Source organism: Manacus vitellinus, unplaced genomic scaffold (assembly GCF_001715985.3).
Source record: "Manacus vitellinus isolate BGI_N305 unplaced genomic scaffold, ASM171598v3 scaffold_17_pilon, whole genome shotgun sequence".
NCBI classification, from domain to species: Eukaryota; Metazoa; Chordata; class Aves; order Passeriformes; family Pipridae; genus Manacus; species Manacus vitellinus.
The window spans coordinates 1,837,380-1,857,001 of record NW_021939256.1 but is presented as its reverse complement, the minus strand read 5'-3'; the positions used below and the strand labels follow the sequence as shown (position 1 = coordinate 1,857,001).

The following is a 19,622-nucleotide window of genomic DNA, read 5'->3' as shown; positions in this document are numbered from 1 at the left end:
CTGTTTCCTGATTTGTGCAGCACAGCTGGGAGGGAGCTCATGAGCCTGACTGGGCAGTGCAGATGCCGTGGAGGGCTGTGTCAGCTCTACAGGTTAACTGAAGCTAAGTGTAATTTCTCTTCTGCCTGGCTGACTGAAATGCTTTTCAGGGCTGAAGATATTCGTGACCTACTTCTGTTTGGAAAGGATTTACATATGGAAAGGTCCCTTAATTTGAGCACAATTACAGTATGCTAGAGCACCCATTCAGCAAACTGCTTTTCTGGACTCCTGAAATCTATTTATTCAAACAGCTACTGCTTTTAAGCAGAAGAAATCAAAGATCTAGAATTTTACTACAGTGGTACAGCCGCAGGTACTGTCTTGGTGAACAAAAGTAGGGTTTCCGTTGTTGGGTGGGGTTTGTTTGTTTTCCTGAAGGGATAGCAAATGTGTCTTTTTGATGAAAGCTTGCATGTAATTTAACTCTGTTTAGGCGAGGACAGTATGTGCTGCTGCGTCCACAACCACAGCAGCTTGAGACTGGGATCTGGTGGTAGCAGTCATTCAGTGAATGCATTATAGAATCACAAAGGTCATAACTGTCATCATGTTGTCCCTGAACTCAAGTAGCAAAATAGGAATCTAAGTGTTTTTTATTTCATTCCCATGGACAATGAAGTAAGGGAGAGGTTTGGGGGTTTCTTTCTACTGGCTAAATGGCCTCTGTAGATAGAGAATTCTAAAATGGTCAGTGATATAATGCAGTTGGAAATTCTTCTGTATCCCGTGGCAGTGGCTCAGAGCCAGTCAATGAAGCTGAACAGATTTGAACTGCTGTTCAGAATAGTTATTTAACTGCCTAATTCTCCTCACATCCCTGCCCTCCCTGCCCCATCCCCTTTAGGTGGTAATGTTTGTCAATTTGAGAATTGTAAACCAACCAGCTAGCTCATCATTAAATTGGCAGATTACCCAGCAGCTCAGCTGTGAGACCCCTGTGATGGAGTGGCTTGACCTGAAGGAGTAACAAGGAGTCCTGATAGTTTAACACCTATTTCAGCAGTGAGGCCCTTCCCTACCCATTCCTCCCCTCAGTTAATCACTGACAAATTGAGTCTTCCTGAGAGCTGGAATCCTTAATGACTAAACCCCTCCTCACTGCACTTTAATCTGTTGTAGGTATTTGCCCTGATTAGTATTTGGACTCCTGGTTTTAAATGCCAGAGGGAAGAAGTCTTTTCTGATTTCTCACTTTCTTAAGGCATCTGTAATGCACAGCTGTACATGGTGCAAGCCCCTGGGTGTCAGACTGAATGCATTCGTGCAAAAGTCATGATGTGAAACCAGCATCAAACACTTGGCTGGCCAATGTATTGTATGAAGTGGGAAGCTGAAGTTATTTTCACTGAGAAAGACAAACTGTTCCACAACATATGGCATACCACTATGTGGCCCTCCATGAGGACAGACGTCTAGACATCAAGTATGGTGTAGGTGTTTGGTATGTTTTAAAAAAAACCCGACCCAAACCACAACAAAATACAATATGGGAGGGCTGGTCTCGAAGCTCTAAAATATGGAGCTTGCAGTTGTCTGTCAGTTACTGGATATGTAATCTGGTATACTACTAAGACTCACAAGATGATCTCATGAAGTCACTGTATTTTCTTGCCTGTAAGAGAATTGTGCCTAAATCTGCAGTGATGGAACCAGGTCAACCCCACAGGCAATCTGTTTGTTCTGATGCCAGGTGGAGCCAAGTACCATTTGTCCTTATTATGGTAATTTTTTTCCATTGCTTTCTTCAAGACTCAGCTAAGGCAAGATACAGAATTTTCAGTGTGTATGTTGGAGTGAAATCAGCAGAGAACACATCCAAGTATTAGGTCTGATGTTTGACAGTTTACTCCCAAAGCAAGGCAGGCTCAATGGTGACAATTCCTTCTAAGGTCATCTCTGTGCCTAAGTTGTGAAATAAATTACAAGGTCAACATGCTGCTGGTAGAGGGATAACAGACAAGGTTGTCTTAAAATAATCAGTTTAATTAACTTCTAAAATAACTGGCCTGCATATTAATGATGTCCCTCATTAATTAGGCAGCACTAAAATACTATGTTGAATAGTCTGTTGTAAGGGAGAAGAGAAATTCACTTGTTTTTTCAGGTTTTTTTTCCCATTTCCCTCTTGGACTGAAACAGTCCTTGCCAGGCTCGATTGGGAACAGGAGAGTACTGTTGTTTTTGTGTTGAGGTTTGCCACTCTCAATTTGCCTGGACGCTTTTCAGTTGTAATTATGTAGATATGATGAATGCTAAGTGATAGAATGAGACCACTTAACTATGGTAAGTTCCTGAGGCAGCCAGTGTTGATTGAGGGAAGTCATGTGAAGTTGCAGTGGGACAGTTAGACAAGGACAGAATTGCCCAAGCACACAGAGCTGAGAGCATTCTCAGTCTTACAGCACATATTGAATTTGGCACCTCCTTTGTTCTCACCCTCTGCCTTTTATTTCAGGTAATAGTCAAAATCAGTCTTGTGTTCCAGTGAATTGGGGAGGCGGTTATAGCAATTGAGAGAGCAGTTTTAATGTTCACTTTCATTTCCTTACACTCTACATGAGTAGCCTATGGCAGAAAACCGGTAAACTTAAGAATGAGAAAAAAGATGACTGGAGATGCCAGAACATGTTTATAGGAAGCTAACCAGATCAGCAATTGCCAAATTCACTAGGTGTGTCCACTTGCTGTGATGAATTCTCTCTGACTGCTCATCCTAGCAATTGTAGAGGAACTGGAGATGCTTGAGACTCGTAACAGAGCTCCAGGCAGAGGGAGCAGTAAAGTGAGAATTTAATACAGTGAAGTATCTAGTTCTGCTGAGTGAAGATTTAAACCAAAAAAAGGTTGCTCCTGTAGGAAGCATCTTTGCAGAACTACTTTAGCAAAGCATTATGCTCCTTTAAAGAGGATTCGGGGGTGATTCTGAGCATGAGTAACTGCAAGTGCTGAGGAAAAAACAATTTATGAATGTACTGCTGAAGAGAAGATGCTGCTATTAAAAGTTCAACTAGCCACAGGCATGTAAGCAATGTTTACTTCTGAGACAGCATCAGAGAAAAAGCTTCTGTTGGAAATGTATATACCATGAACAACTGTTCTATTTTTCCTGAGCAGGAAAAATATATGCTGATAGCCTGAGCCCACTATTTTTTTTAGAGAACTTCCAGTGAAGGGTTAGTTATCAGCTATATCACTTGTTTAAAAGTAATTTCGGAAAGATTGATGACACATTAGTAAACTTGTTCGACTTTATACTGAAAATCAGTCTGCATGAACAGGTCACCTAACTCATTGGAAATTATTTCTTTAGGTTGAGGAACCCACAGGAAAAAAAAACCCAACTGCACATTTCATCAAAGAAGTCAAATGAGTAAAGACAATGAGTCAAATTCCACGACATGTGCTCTTTACTAGTGTAGATCAGCTTTTTCAAATCTCCCGCTAGGGAAGAAAAATGTGCCCTGCATATGTAGCATTGCTGTCTTTATTGCAGTTTAATAGCCTGGCCATGTATAGTTTGTCATCAGTTAGAAGAAAGCAGTTAAGGCTGTCCAGAACAGTGCACGAGGAGCCCAGTCTTCAGCTATGAACAGCAGCTTAACTACCACATTCAACCCGCGTCAGACAACCTACAGCCTCAGCCTGATCAAAGGTCACCAGATTTATTTTGATACATCTCTAACGTGCAGCTGATGAGTTTTAAACAAATATAATCAGAACTTCAGGTAGGTAGAGGTGAAAAACACATATCATATAACTGCATTTTCACATTCAGAAATCAGAGGGAGATGATGACATTTGAGGTGAGTTTGTGTACAAAAGTTCCACTACATCCTCTCAAGCACATCGTGTTGGCAAACTTTTACTCAGTGCAAAGAGGTTACCAACCCATGAAATAATCTTTAAAAAGGTAGTTTCAGGAAGCTTTATTGAATACTTTTGAATTTGTTACAGCATCAGTAAATTAACATTTTGCATTAGCCTGCTTTACACTTTTAAACCAGTTTTGCACTATAAGAACTCTGTACTATCATCTTACAGAACAAGTACAGTTTATAAGCATATATAGTTGTGTTTGCGTGTGACTGTGACAGGCCAGAAGACAGGGTTGCTCTGTCACATGTGACACCACAAGTAAAGAGAACAGATCTCTTAAAACTCTGTCATGCTGGTAAACCATATGGCTGTTCCAAAGGCTCTTCCCTTCTGCTACCTTGACCAAAAAAAAAGCCAGATGCATCCCTATGCTATCACACTCTGTTGTTCGTCCCAAAATAGGCACTAGTTTTAGCCTTGTGGCAATTCTAGTGGCAAAAAATTTGTTCATGATGGAAGTGAGACAAATTCACTTTCTACAGAATAACACAACTTTGTGCAGGTATCTTATTTAAGTGAGAAAATAATTCTGTATGGCATTCTGAAGTCCAACATTATTATTTACATTACTTCCTTATATTAATGTTCTAGGAACTTTGTGTGTCTACCTTGTGCAATTAACTTTCCTGTTGCCTTATTTGTTAAATCCACGGTGGCAAACGCGAGACTTCTTCCTTGCTTCAAAATCTGAGCTGTAATCAATATCTCTTCTCCAATCTTAGCAGCAGAAGTGTATCTTGAAGGAAACAAAAAGTGAACTATTAAAAGAGGCTGTATAGAGGACAAATCCAAGAATATTCCTGCATTTTAGATTATTATGAAGGGAATTAGAAAAAGTGGGCAATAAAGACACGTGTCTCTAACTGCCTGCTTGAAAATCCCCACTTCTTAAAGTATTTGAGCTCCTCTAAGTACTGCCAGTGGAAGTAAGTATAAGAGTTCTCTGAAAAAATGGAGGCTAGAAAGAAACCCATTGGCTTGGTTCTGAGGAAAAGTCCATTTTGGAACTGAAACAATCAGTATCCAAGACCTCAGTTAAAAGTTCAGTGCCAAGTCCTATTCCAACCACTGCTGGCTGCCTACAGCCTTTCTGAACTAGTCTGGCTGGTTCAGCTGCAAAATGTAATTGTTTACAAAAGCTCCAGAAGGTCATTTCTGTATGGAACCTAAGCATAGGTTAACTGCTTCCCATACCCCGGTTAGAGGGAAGTCATGGAAATCTGGGCAGCCCTCAAATGCTGTTTCCATTCATTAGATAACTCTTTGTTTTTATTTACATGAGCAGGAGGGTGTGCTTTTGAAACACACTTCAGAGAATAGGAAGAAATTCCTCCACAAAAAGCCTGGAAAGGATTAGGAGGAACACGATTCAATTTCCAATCATGACCTGAAGTAAGGGAACAATATTCAAATGTTAGAACTACAGAGCAGAATGTAGAATTGCTGGATATAAATCTTACTGAGATAAATTCCATCAACCAGTCCATTTTTATACATGACACCATGTCACAAGTATGTCAGTCATGCCTAATGCTGATGTAACACAAGGTCTGTTAGTTGACAAGGGCAGAGTTTCAGCCTTGTCTCTTTCCCAGAGGCTGCTGATGATCCTCTTGTGGTTACAAAAAAAAATGTTTCTCTGTTTCTCTCTGTTCTTTCCATTACTAAAATAGCTATCTCATGACAACTTTTTTAAAAGCTCCTTTCCCAAAAAGGAAAAAAGTTGTCTTATAGCAATGTTCAATATCCAATATTACTTGTTCAGTGAAAGCAGTAGCCAGATTAAACAAAGCTATTAATACTGCTTCATGTAACATTGCCTAAAGGTGATTTTGAATCACCTCCAAGAGACAGCACCTTCCTAAGATTTTATCCCTTATGTAATTGGGTGGGCATACTTGATAGTGTAAATAATTCAGATGTCAGATACAGCGAAAACCCCATAATCATAGGGGAATTTCAGGTTTTAATTTCCAGTAAGATCCTAGTCATCACAGTGGTAATATAAAGCTTAAATAGATGCTTCAGTCCCATCAGCCAGTGGACAAATCAGAAGGTGCTGGGGGAGAAAGCAGGGAACCTTGGAAAGATACAGATCACTCCCCACACAATTATAAGGCTTTTTTTTTTTAAAGACAGTTTTGAAGAGGGGTTACTTTTCTAAGATTTTTAATGCTCTAGTTATTCCAAGTAGGATTACTTTAGTTCCAATCAGTCATAATATCTTCATTAAAAGTAATGAAGCAAAGCTGACAAGCTATAATAGCATGATCAAAGAAAGTTTCAGAACAACTATTTTTAAAGACACTGTGCTTTAAATCTGCATTACAGGAAGAACTGTTCTCAGTATAAAACTACCTTGAAATGACATAGAACAAAGGAATCTTCTTCCACTGATAAATTCTGATTCAATCTGTAATTTACCCTCTGTATGAGCACACAACAGAGCTGAACTGTTTCCTGTTTTAATATTTTTTCTGGTTTAACATTTTATGGACTAATACTGAAAGAGGGTTTATAGAAAGCTGCTTACCCTAGATCTTGGTTTTTGAGGAGACATTAATGTATCTACACAAGCCAAGTCTGAAGCCGAACCAATTTCTTAAGACTACAATTGACAACATATCAACATACCTTTACATTCTATGAATGAATGGACACTGTCTCTGAAACATGTGTAATAAAAGCTCAAAAAAGTGCAACTCAGAATTTGCAACCAAATGCCAATGTCTCCAAATACACATCTGCCTCCCCTTTATTTATCAAAACAGGACTTCTGAAAGCAAAGAAACCACCGGTTTCAAGTGGGTGCCACAGTACAGAAATGAGGTACAGTGGAGTCAATATGGGAAGAAAAGTTAGTATGTTTTAGTAAACATGGTGAATGATACCTACGAGATGTTCATGTCCACACTGACTCCAGGTGCTGCTCTTTCCGTGTACAGCAACGCTGCTGTTGACACCACATCCACGAGTGTGGCCGTCAAACCTCCATGTAATGTGCCATATCTGTTCGTATGTTCCTCCTCTACTTTCATTTCACAAACAATGTTTCCAGGAGTTGCAGAAACAAGTTTCATCTGTATGATCAAAAAGGGAATAAAAAGCTTACTGATCATAGTACCAACACCCAATATCACCCTGAATCCAAACGAAAGTAGAGCTTGTTTAATTCTGGACTCATGAGACAAAAGATAAAAAATACAGTAATTCAACTATCACATTAGGTATTTCCATAAATTTTGAGCAGAAGACTATTGCCTTAGAAAAATGTGTATTTCTAGTGCACACAGCTTAATAAAACTTCAATACTTTATATGCTGTCAGGAATCCTTAGGAGGCAGCATTCTTCTTAAGTTTTCCTTTAGCTTTAATCTGTGAGTGAAAGGCCCGATTAGAGGGAACACAAAACTGCTCTATCTCCGTGTACCACAGTTGTGAAGCCGTATTTGTTGGCTCACAAAATAGGAACAAGACCACCAGTAATTCATTAATCATTATATTAGAGCAATCTCAGAATCAGTATTTTGAAATGAGCACTGGAAATACTAATCAGATTGGCCTCTCTGATCTGAAATTCATACTCTTGCGTAGAAGTATCCAAGACTGTGTCCCAGTGTTACAGCATCATTATTTGCATATACAGTTTTATTCCACCTCATAGGTGTTAAATACAGAATTACAGTACATCTGTGGTACCATGCTTTCCCCTGAAACCAATACATGAAGCTAGAATTTTGAGACCAAGAAGTTACTGCAATTCAGCATTTTAAAGTCTCAATTCAAGTTTCCTCAGTTAGTAGGACTATCTTCCAAGTCTGAAAGCAGATGAAAAACTGGGCTAAGTTCAGCATATATATTTATTGCTACAACTTTTGACTATTAAAAGTGAAATGGGGACATAATTCCTATTAATTTTAATTTTTTTTAAAAGCCTTTTCTTAAACTTCCGTATTTCCATACTGTTATCAGCTGAGTTGATCTAAATCTCTTTTAATCTTAAAAGGTATTGAGATTGAAATGTCTCCAGTTTCATTATTCCTTATTTATAATGCAGCGTAAGAGCTCAGTGTCAGCCAGTGTCCCTTTCTGATAAGCCAAAGTTTATTCAAATTTTGCAGAGAAATGATACATCATCAATGATGATGTAGTACACAGTCTGTCTACGAATGGAAAAAACTGGGATTAAACAGAGGGGAAATCACTGAGGCAATGTTCTAATACAGAAATAGCACCTTGATCAGTGAAAATCCCAAGTCCTACACCAGGCATGCTGTGCTGCACTCACTGGAGGCCTAGACTTCTGACAGAATTCCTAATGAGGACTTCACTGACGCTTGACACTGGGAGCAGATGGCTTCCACTTCTGTCAGGGAGTGGTGCTCCAATCCACCTGTGAGGCAAGGAAAGCATCCAGTTCCATTTGCCATTGCTCTGATCTGGCACTAGGTGCCTGCTGTCATTGACAAAAATAGTTCAGTACTTGAGTGCTTCCAGGACCTACACAGCTATAACTGCTGGTCTGTACTTCTCACAGCCCTCCTGTGCTTGTCCTCCCACTCGTCTGCCTTAGGAATCAGCATACTGCTTCAGCTTCCAGCCACTATTGCCATGCACTACTTTGCAAAAAGGGCTTTAAAACTCACAGTTCTGAGCCCTAGGTAGTTAAACTGGAGTTAAACCAGAAACTAAGTCTAATGCTGGAGCTGAACCAGTTTCAGACTAAAACCTGTCTTCTCCAGGACAGGAAAAATCTTGGCCCATTTAGATACGGTAAGAAAGATTTCAGGTACCTCCCAGAAAAACAGCAGCTACTTTCAATTCAAACACAATTGTACTTTGATTCTTACTATGATCAGGGTAATGTAATCGTAATTCTAGAAGATTCCAGGAAAAGTCTAAAAGGATTCCAGAGCAAGGAAGGAAGCCTGTCTCCCAAGGCTCACTGTCCTTTATGAGTTGAAATGCTGCATTTGCTCTCCACTTCATAGGATTTTAAGGTACAGGACAGTAAAGATATCACAGGGAAGAGGTGACTAAAAACTAACTGGACTCTTTATAAATAAATGAGCTTCTTAAACGTAAAGCTTTATACATTTTTTTTAAACTTCATACTTCCCAACATATCTTGGAGAAACATGACAGTAAGAATTGCTTTGCAAATAGTTGGTTTCTACTGGATGTATCAGATCATGGAGCTGTCAACAAAAGCACTGTTTCCATCATTACATTTGCTCCTCTACGAGGCAAATCATATGAATTTTTACGTGGTTGGTTTTCTTAGATATATTTACAGCATCACTCCATGTCACAGTTGCACAAATAAATAGAAATTCAACGGAGAATTGTAGCATTGCAAAATTTAATGAAAACCCTGAAACTGCTTCACAGGACTGCCGTACACAGCAGCTACGCTACCACACACTACACAGTTTAAGACAACTCAGTAACTTCAACCTTTTTGAGCATAATGTACATGTGATACACATAATTATACATATGATGTACAATTAATGTACATATAATACACGTAATTGTGTCTATAAGGAGGAGTAAGTCATTACAGCAGTACCAGTCAAATACATTTCTTTACACCAGAAGGTATTACTGTAGGGCCTTGTGTAGAAACTCGGAGAGCACTGAGGTGCTTGTGTTTTCAGCCTGACTTCAGGGTTAGGTGTGAGATGTCATAATGAGCTCCCTTTTTAAATAGAGAAGAGTAATCATTTATTTCATAATTTCACACTCCTGGAAGAAGAATACCAGCTACTGAATGACTCCTGAAGGTTATTCAGCACAGTCCTCACCTTCAGAGAGCTGCTGGAAGGCAGCTGGAGTATCTAACGAGAGTTACTGAAGAACAACTGTGTTTTCTATCCCGTGTTACCACCACGGCACACGCCCCGTTCCGAGGCCTCGAATCCGGGGAAAACACCGCCGGGCCTGCAACACCGGGCTAGTGCCTTGCCCACCCCCCCATCCCAATCCAGCCCGACATTCCGGGAGAGGAGAGAGCGGCGTTTAAACGAGCAGCGCGGCGGGACGCGCTCCCTGCCTCCCGAGTGCCCGTACCTTGCGGAGCACCCGGTCGAAGCCCTGCGACTCCAGCATGAACTTCATGGCCTCCCTCAGGGTTTCCACCGTGAACCCCATGTTGCCGCCCGGCCGATCGCTGCCCGCCCGCGCCCCGGAACGGCAACGCGGCGGGCGGTGCTTCCCGCCGCTTCCAACATGGAGGAGACGGCGGCGGCAGAGGGCGCGCGGGAGGAGCTGGTCAGGCAGCCCGGGACCCACCGCCGGCGGCGCGGGAGGAGGGTGAGGATGAGGAGGCGCTGCACGCGTCGCCAAACGGAGGAAGGTGCTGTGCTCCGAGTTCGCCGCCATCACCAGCAGCGACGCGGCGGTGGCGCGCAGCTTCTTGGCCGGCAGCGACTGGCACATGGAGGTACGGCCGGGGGCGGCGGGGCCGCGGGCTGCCCGGCGGCGGCCCCTCGCTGCCACCGGCCCCTGTGTTTCAGAGGGCGCTGAACGCCTACTTCGAGTCGCCGCTGGAGACGGAGGGGGCGGCAGGCGAGGCGGCCTCCGCGGGCTCCGGCACCTGGTAGGTGAGATCGGGGCAAGGGGGGATGTGGCAGGAGGAGATGGGTCCGAGGTGGGGGCAGCGGTGCCTCCCCGGGTGGAGGCAGGTTCCCCTCCGAGGGAAGGCGCTTTTACCCCCTCACCTGGGGAGGGCCATCCCCGGGTCGGGGCCCAGCCCGGCGAGCATGGCATCGCACCTTGGCTGACATGTGCCGAGACAGGTAGTTCTGTGCCTTTTCTGCACTGTTCTCGGTCGTTTCCCGACGTTTCTCTCGCCTTGAGAGGCTGCCAGACTTGGGGGCTGCACTTTCTCTCTGTGGATGCTTCAACCACCTTCCGCTGGGCTCGTGGATTGCGAGTGTTTTGGAGAAGGGACAGGCTCATTTTTTTCTCATTGCCTTGTGCAGCAATACACATTTAGATTTTACTGTACACACACACACATTTGTGTACGTGGAAACAATACATATATGTATTATACTAGATTTATGGATGTTTATGTCTTTAAATAAAATCGGCATGTGCATGGACACCTTGTTAAATGTACCTGTGGAAGTTAAGATGTAAGATCTGTGTCTTACATACACAGTCTCACAGCACATCACCAGGCCATACAAAAGATATCAAACTGCAAGTGGAATTGAATTTTTACACATCCCTACCTGTCATGGTTTAACCCCAGATGCCAACTAAGTGGCATGCACCTATTTGCATGGACACCCTCAGTGGGGTGGGAAGGAGAATTGGAAAAAAAAAAAGGTAAAACCCGTGCGTTGCGATAAAAACAGTTTTATGGTTGAAATAAAGTAAATAATATAATATTAATAGTAATGAAAAGGGAGACAACCAAAGGAGAGAGAGAGAAATAAAACCCAAGAAAGACAAGTGAGGCAAAATACTGTTGCTCAGCCACCCACTGACTGATACCCAGCCCATCTCCAAGCAGCAGTTGGCCCCTCCTGGCCAATTCCCACCAGTTCATACACTGAACATGATGCTCTGTGGAATGGAATATCTCTTTGGCCAGTTTAGGTTAGCTGTCTTGGCCATGTTGTCTCCCAGCTTCTTATGTACTTGCTTGCTGGCAGAGCATGAGAAGCTGAACAGTCCTGGTTTTGGGGAAAGTGCTAGCTAGCAACAACCACAACATCAGTGTGGTTATTCTGTACTGGGTTTGTGTGGCAAGGTTTTGATTGTGTGGGGCTACAGGAGTGGCTTCTATGAGAAGGTACCCGAAGCTTCCCCTACATCTGACAGAGCCAATGCCAGCTAGCTCCAAGATGGACCTGCCATGGAACAAGCCCAAGCCCATCAGTGATGGTGGTAGTATTTAAGAAGGTTAAAAAGCTGCTGCACAGCAGTAATTGCAGCAGAAGAGAGAACTGAGTATATGTGAGAGAAACAGCACTACAGACTGTTCAGTGAAGAAGGAGGGACAGGAGGTACTCCAGGCATTGGAGCAGAGATTCCAGCCAGTGCTCCAGGCATTGGAGCAGCCCGTGGTGAAGACCGTGATGATGCAGCTGTGCGTCTGCAGCCCAGGGAGGATCACGGTGGAGCAGAGATCCACCTGGAGCCCTGGAAGGACCCTACACTGGAGCAGGTGGATGCCTGAAGGAGGCTGTGACCCCAGTGGAAGCCTGTGCTGGAGCAGGCTCCTGGCAGCACCTGTGCACCCATGGAGAGAGGAGCCCATGCTGAAGCAGGTTTGCTGGCAGGACTTGTGACCCTGTGAGGAGTCCACTGGGGAGCAACCTGTTCCTGAAGGATATGGGGAAAGAGTGGGAGCAGGAGGAAAGAGCTGAACTACTCAGGTGCTTTGGGTTACACTGATTGTCATCTGAGTAATTTAAATCAGAATGGTAAATGTTATTTTGTGTCTGTAAGGAGGAGGAGGAGGAACCACTTACTTCACCTGTATACTACAGCTCTGTGTGACTGGAGTCTCTGTTTTAGTTACTGCGCTTTTAAATTATGTTGAGATCAATACATGGTTTAGAAAATAAGGGAGGTAATGGTAGAAAGAACAGTATTATGCATGTTGACAAACAAGTAAACTCTCTCTTTAGTATTGACCTCACAGCAGATGCAACTACTAGTAATGCTGGTGTCAATAGTGCAGACCCAGAGCAAAAAGAAGATGACAGTAAATTCTCACTGATAACCTGGAACATCGATGGGCTGGATCTCGGAAATGTGAAAGAACGAGCTAGAGGGGTCTGTACGTACCTGGCATTGTAAGTATAGCTTCATCTTTGTATTGTCATGTACCTGGATTTAAAGGAAAAAAAAAGTTTCTTGATTTAGGTATTTACAAATCTTCACGTTATCTTAATGTTAGATGTGCAGTACAATCACTTCGTAAACCCTAAGTAGCTGAAAGTTCGTATACTGACTGGAAAAGGTATGCAGATCTCAAAGGTTAAGTGTTCTGTGATAGCTACTTTAAAAATCTGTTGATGAACAATATTGTTCTAGTTGAAGTCACATATCAGAAACATACTTCATACTTGCATCCTGTGCATAAGAAGAGTAAAACTGCGAGAGACTTTCTTGTCACATTCCAGTAGTATGAACAACTTCACACAAGAGCAAACTGTTTGAAACAACGAAGATTTTTGTAGTGAAATTTTTTCTCTTGCTAGACAATGTTTAGTTGTCTATCAAAAAAGTAAATATGCAAGATAAAAGCAATAGAACCTGTGATTATCTTTTATAGTTCTATCAGTGAAAGCCTACCTTGAATACATTTATGAGCAATTTAAAAGCTCAATGATTTATCTTAGTACAGTAACTTATCAATGTAAATTAAATTATTTAAACATGTGGTAATTTCCTCTCAAAACAGCAGAAATTCCTTAGCTAAGTCAAGTGAAAATTGATTTAGTTAACCTGGGGTGACAGTATTTTTCTTCTGTAAATAAGGCCTTAGGTTTGTCCTTCACCTGCTATTCACCAGCGTAGCAAAAATAGGGACAGCTGTAAAGTCATGTCTAAATCAGCATTTTCAGGACTGCTGCCCCATGTGAACTGTTACTGATTGTACAGCTCTAAGAAATAAAAGAGCTTGTCATCATTGAGACTGGGGCAAAATGAATTGAAGGTTACCTGAGGGGATCTGTTATAAGGAAGTAAGGTGGTGGTTTCAGTCTTATGGAGAACATGTCCCAGAGCTGCTTTGCAGCAGCTTAAGTTGAATTCCTCATGTATATAGTATATGAAACCTGTGCAAACGTTTGCAAAGTCATGGTGTATAATGGTGATGTGTCTACATGCTGCTAAATATGATGGAAATATTTTTTTTCTTTATTTAAAGTTACAATATCTAGGAAAATGAGGGCAAGGGGCACCTGAAATCCCTGACCCTGTTCTATTTGGCCTCAGAGTGTAGCAGTATTACCTTTTAGTAGTTAAATTGAAAATCTTGCCTTGCTGATTTCAGATACAATCCAGACGTTGTGTTTTTACAAGAGGTCATCCCACCACATCTCTGTCTTCTACAGATGAAAGCAGGCAGTTACACTATTATTCCAGGTAAGAAAAAAACAGAAAATGAAGTTTGGTTTTATTCCGTCTCCCTTGCCAAACCCTCCAATGATTTGTAGGAATATAAAGAATGAAGTGAAGAAGGAAGTACTTAAATTATTTTCTGTGTTTTCATACCAGCATATAGCTTGATGCAAATTACGCATGTCTAAAGCTTGCTTGCCTGGTGGTTTCCTTTATATTTTTTTCTGCATTTTGAAAGACTTGTAGCAGTGTAGCCGAAAAGTACCATAGATAACTAATTTCATAAAAATTTACATTTAAAAAATCTGAAAAATTCAGACCACTATTATGCAACATTTCACTAGTGACTTTGTACGAATTAATGTTGATTCTCACAAGTTGTGATAATAAGGTCTCTTTCAGAACGTTAACTTATTTATGATACAGCATAAGATATCCTCGAACATTCCTTTCCCTGGTTTTCTTTAGGTAACATGGATGAGTATTTCACTGTCATAATGTTAAAGAAATCCAGAGTGAAACTACTGAAACATGAGATAATACCTTTTCCAACAACTGCCATGAAGAGGAACCTTTTGGTTGTGCATGTGAGTGAGTCAGTATGTACTAAACAGCTGTATTTCTGCCTTCCAAACAAAAAATTCCAGGAAATGCTGGAGTGGCTTTTTCTCTATGACAGCAGAAAAATTACTTCTCCAAACATACAAACCCAGTTGCATTTGATACTAGCAAACTTAAATCTTTTATCAAAATTACTTACTGTACTTTATTTTCAAGTCTCATAATCTCTGAAAACAAAACTAAAAGCCTGTTATCCTCCTGTAAGCCACTTTTCTTCAATGTGAAACTAATATTAACCAGAACTCTGTCATTCAGTAATTTGCTTTGTGATTAGATTTTGTCTTTGAACTTCTTATCGTGGTTTGGATAGTAACATTGCCTCTGTGTTTCACACATAGGTGAGCATATCTGGTAATGAACTTTGCCTTATGACCTCTCATCTGGAGAGCACTAAAGATCACTCTAAGGAACGTACAAAGCAGCTGCAAATAGTGTTAAACAGAATGCAGGAGGAGTCTGAGTCCACCACTGTTATATTTGGAGGGGATACAAACCTGAGAGACAGCGAGGTAAATAGAAATAAACAACCATGTTATTTAGAGAGGTATTCTGACAAAATCTTCTAATCTTCTCAGGCTTTTCTGTTGTCCTTATGAGAAATTAACTGCTTAAGCAGAACAGAGATATTCAACACTTATTCTTAAAAAGTGAAAGAGTGGCTAAGTAGAGGTAAGCATTGCTATGCTGAGGCATTGTTATAGCTGAGATGATTTATATGGAGACCCTTTCCCAATAACGAAATGCTTTATTGACAATATTTATATCTGAGCAGATGCAGGGAGAGTTGATGAAGTTTTGACTTTCAGAAACATCTTCTCATTTTGAGAACCTGATCTTTAGTTGCCCAACTTGCCAATTCTCAGCTTGTAGAACCAATGAAAGAAAAGGGTGCTCTGGAGAAATAGATCTTGGGATTTTAATCCCCCATAATCAAGACATTCAAAATTAGAGGGAATTTTTGGCTTTTGATACTAGAAGTGAAATTTGCGCGTTATTACTAGAACATCAGAGTTTCATCTCTCCCTGTCATGAAATTCCATTGCAGTGAATTGGAGTGACATTGATTCAGAGAGCACAGTGTTGACCCCTGTACCTCAACAATTCAGAGCTGAACATTTATTTTGTAACATGTTTTGGATTTAGACAGTACTACTAGAATTGGTCAGGCTTTAGAGTATCCTGAAAAAACCACAGTTTAGAAACATCTCCAAGATCTTTGTTCTTAACAACTTAATGTTTTGCAGAAAAAAGCAATGCTGTGACAACTCAGTTCTATTTTTGAAGGTAAAACTTGCAAATTCAGTATGTTGTGGGTTTGTGTTTTTTTTTCCCCTCTTCTACCTTCAGGTTGCTAAACTTGGTGACTTACCTAAAAATGTTATGGATATCTGGGAGTTTTTGGGTAAACCACAACACTGCCGCTATACTTGGGACACCCACTCCAATACCAACCTAAATGCACCATACAAGTGCAAGATGAGATTTGACCGTGTTTACTTTCGTCCTGCAGTGGAAGGGGGAAATATTATTCCTCGAAGTATGGACTTAATCGGCTTGGAAAAACTAGACTGTGGCAGATTCCCTAGTGATCACTGGGGTGTTCTGTGTAATTTTGATGTGATATTATAAAAATGTAAAAAGGCTTGCATCGTTAGTTTTTACATGACTTATTCTTGGTTGTACAAAATTTTACCTTCTCAGTTTAAGTAGGGTGTATTTAAATTTTCAGCCCCAACATATACTCTGCTCTTTGCCAGAATGGCTTTGGCAGGAATGGCTTAATTTCAGGCTAGGGTTCCCTCTTCCTTGTTGTTTGCATCTGCTCTTGAATCACATTTTTAAATATTTATTTTTAAGAATATCCAAAAATACTAAACCAGATTCTAGTTTTAAAGTGGGAGGAGAAACCTGTAAATACAATTTACAAATGTACTCAGTGGTTTTAAAAGCACTTTTATTTTGGCACATATTATGATCTTATAATAAAACCTGCTTTTTTATTTTAAAACTACTTTTATTGTGCCTACTGTGTTTATTTTGTAACCATTTCCGTCATCCTTTACAACCTTGTCTTTTGTAGGATGTTTTGTATTAACTTCTGAAGTTTGTGTTGAATTTACATACCCCTTCAGGCAAGACAGTAAGGCAGCTGAGGAAAGAATGAGTAGATTCTCACAGAATAAGGGTTTCTTAAGTAGGAATTAAACTACTATTGAACAGATTTAAGACCAGTATGCCTTCTATTTGACAAGAAAAGATTATAGGCAGTTGAATGGAAGTTGTTTACTTGGGATAGTATGTACCTTCCTTTATGTTTATTAACGTGGATATAAGTTGCGGATTAAAACGTGTTGTCTTTTAATGTTCTTCTAGAAGCTCTTGTAAACTGCTGTGCAAAGCCTGAGCAGCCCAAGGTCTCACTGACTTTGCAAAAGGTCAAACAGAATTTCTTACTCTAGGAACTGTGTAATCATTCTCGTAGAATGGAAGGGACCTGCAAGGACCGTCTGCTCCAGCTACCTGACCAATTCAGGGCAGACCAAAATTTAAAGCACGTTGTAAGGGCACTGTCCAAATGCCTCTTAAACGCTGACAAGCTTGGGGCATTGACCGCCTCTCTAGGAAGCTTGTTCTGGTGTTTGATCACCCTCTTGGTAAATAAGTGCTTCCTAATGTTCAGCCTAAATCTCTCCTCAAAAGGTTAACCTTAACCAGCTCCTCCCTTCATCACAGGAACAGGGAGGCCTGAGGTAGGTGTGGTTTTCCTTTGATTCAGCAGGAGGCCCAGGTGACCGTACTAAACAAGCAAATAAACCTCAGGATATTAATTCATCTCCACAGAAATCAGCTGCGGAAGTCTCTTGTTCTGCTTTTGCTTTAAACATCAAAACCCAAATTCCTTTTGTGGAAGGTAAAAGAACAGCCTGTTTTGGGAAGGATGTCCAAATCTTTGTATCCTGATTGCTCTCAACATATTCCGTTATTTTATAATAACTCAGCTTCAAAAAAAGGAGGGTGGAGTCACTGATATATTTTTTAACTCACGTTGAGCCTATGATCTCTTCTTTCTATTCCCAAATAAACAGTTATATAAGAAAGTGAAAAATATCTACAACTGCCAGGATTTTCCTTTCAGGCTTAAAATGGGGCTGACACAGGTCACACATTCTGACTTGCTCCATGATCTTGTCTTCCTCACCAAGAGCCTTTGAAGAAATGTCATGGAGTTTGTTTTCAGGGCTTAAACCTCCTCCTCCTCCTCTCTGTTAGTTATAGCCAAAGGATTTGTGGGGAAGGTAAAGGCGAAGGCGTGGAATAAGTTTGACTTTTCTAAAGGTGTTGGAGAAGGGGAAAGCACAATAAATTCATGTTTCTTCACAATAAACACCAGATTATGTGCCTTCTGTATTAGGGCTGCTTTTGTTTTTGAGGCTGCATCTTCTGGACTGTTTTGGAAGACATGAACAAGGATGACTCTTGTTCTAGAATAGGCTTTTAACTTGGGAAAGAAAGAACAAAAAGAAGGAGAAAAGACTCACAAAAAAGAAAATATTCATAACAGTGTGTGACTTAGCTTAGATGCCTAAACTCCAGATCCATTTTTAGCATCGACTGATCCCTTCTCTGATGAACAGTCTTTCTTAAACTTTGGAATAGATAATGAGGGGCTACGTAAGATTTTTAATAGGCACAAGCAAAGACATAACACTTTGTAAGGGCCAATTCATTTTTGTAATTATAAACGGTGGGTAAGACTATAGTCAGTGCAATTAGTGGTTAGTCATGCTTTCAAATGAGGAAATTATGCCTACGTCTTTTAAAAGTCTTATTGAGTTTTTCTATGGAAAAAGTGATAATACTTAAATAAATTTAAGAAGACATAAATGCTAAATGTTTTACTGACTACTGGATATGAAGCAATACTTCTTTAATTAAATGTACTTTAACCACTTAATAAGCATCCAAACTGCTGACAATCAAGAGCAGTCAGAGTCCTTAAAATAATTTGTCTTAATTTAATCAGTGATGTAAAAGGTAAAATATCTGCTGAATACAGCAACTAAAACCTAAAGGGGTAGAAACAGCAAAACTAAACCAAAGATGTCTTGGCCTGCAATTTTTAATTTGATTTATTTTCCTTATTCAGTAGCATAATCTTATGGCATCTTTATAGCCCAAAGAACTTATACAAACATGTGAATGTGAGAAAGTGCAATCATTCTCTTATGTGCTGTTGGAGGCATTGTTTTATTAATTCTTTGATTCAGATATCAAGAGAAGCAATTTTTCCTGAGAATCCAGCCAGTCTTACACATTTTTACATCAAAAGAGCTTGAATTTGCTAAAAGAGAAGAGATATACCTAGAATAAAATAAAGAAATGTTAAACATCTAGGGAGGCAAATAGATGGATTGCAGAATAAGAAAAGGGGGAAAAATAGTAGCAGGCACAACCACAGTAACAGCAGAAAACTCCCTAATCATTATTGAAACTGTATATGTAAAGAATATCTATGCTCTTGACTGTAGGGAGTAATCTGAAACTCTAACTAATAAAAAATTGTTTTACAAAGAGGAAGTGTATGGAAGATTAAAACAATGAACATCACACGTCATGCTGGTTTCAAAGTTAACTTCATGCAATAACAGACAAGACATATTCAAAATTACTAGATCAAAATACAAACATGATAATCTATATTATGTCAACACCTGCAGACCTCAGTGTTATGGATGCTGTATAAAATAAAAGACAAGAATATTTACACAGAAACAGATGGACTGTGTTTTGATGAGCTAGTGGCATGGTTTTCAGTTGTTTCAGCTCAGTATAGTTGAGAAACTCCATAAAGGTCATGTTTTCACTTCTGCATATCTTAACATATTTTCCCCCAGTGGCAACCAATCCTGTACAAAATCCTGCCGACTACACAGTGCCTGTGGGTGCTGTCTTGGAATACCGAGGGCAGGTTAACCCCATACAGGGGTTACAGA

The 19,622-nt window shown here is 40.5% G+C and overlaps 2 protein-coding genes across 2 annotated transcripts; one reads left to right on the top strand and one right to left on the bottom strand.

The window, feature by feature from the left end:
* Window positions 1-3,952: 3,952 nt before the first annotated feature.
* On the bottom strand, window positions 3,953-10,124 carry ACOT13 (acyl-CoA thioesterase 13). The gene is made up of 3 exons (XM_008919659.4): window positions 9,991-10,124; window positions 6,814-6,998; window positions 3,953-4,654 (listed from the first exon to the last, which is right to left on the bottom strand). The coding sequence occupies exons 1-3, from the start codon at window positions 10,069-10,071 to the stop codon at window positions 4,498-4,500; spliced, it is 423 nt and encodes a 140-aa protein (XP_008917907.4). The 5' UTR covers window positions 10,072-10,124; the 3' UTR covers window positions 3,953-4,497.
* A 10-nt stretch (window positions 10,125-10,134) lies between these two features.
* TDP2 (tyrosyl-DNA phosphodiesterase 2) lies at window positions 10,135-16,636 on the top strand. Its single transcript, XM_018070096.2, is given in 9 exon segments — window positions 10,135-10,192; window positions 10,195-10,256; window positions 10,259-10,363; window positions 10,437-10,519; window positions 12,567-12,734; window positions 13,940-14,031; window positions 14,476-14,594; window positions 14,967-15,137; window positions 15,976-16,636. Coding segments are annotated over 9 exon segments (1,125 nt in total). The 5' UTR covers window positions 10,135-10,149; the 3' UTR covers window positions 16,258-16,636.
* Window positions 16,637-19,622: the final 2,986 nt, after the last annotated feature.

Bases quoted from the DNA above. Each gene is read 5' to 3' on its own strand.
- ACOT13 (XM_008919659.4), bottom strand. From the start codon at position 10,071: ATGGGGTTCACGGTGGAAACCCTGAGGGAGGCCATGAAGTTCATGCTG. The intron at 6,999-9,990 runs GTACGGGCACTC...TTGATCATACAG, and splicing joins TCGACCGGGTGCTCCGCAAG to ATGAAACTTGTTTCTGCAAC. The intron at 4,655-6,813 runs GTAGGTATCATT...GTTTCCTTCAAG, and splicing joins AGTGTGGACATGAACATCTC to ATACACTTCTGCTGCTAAGA.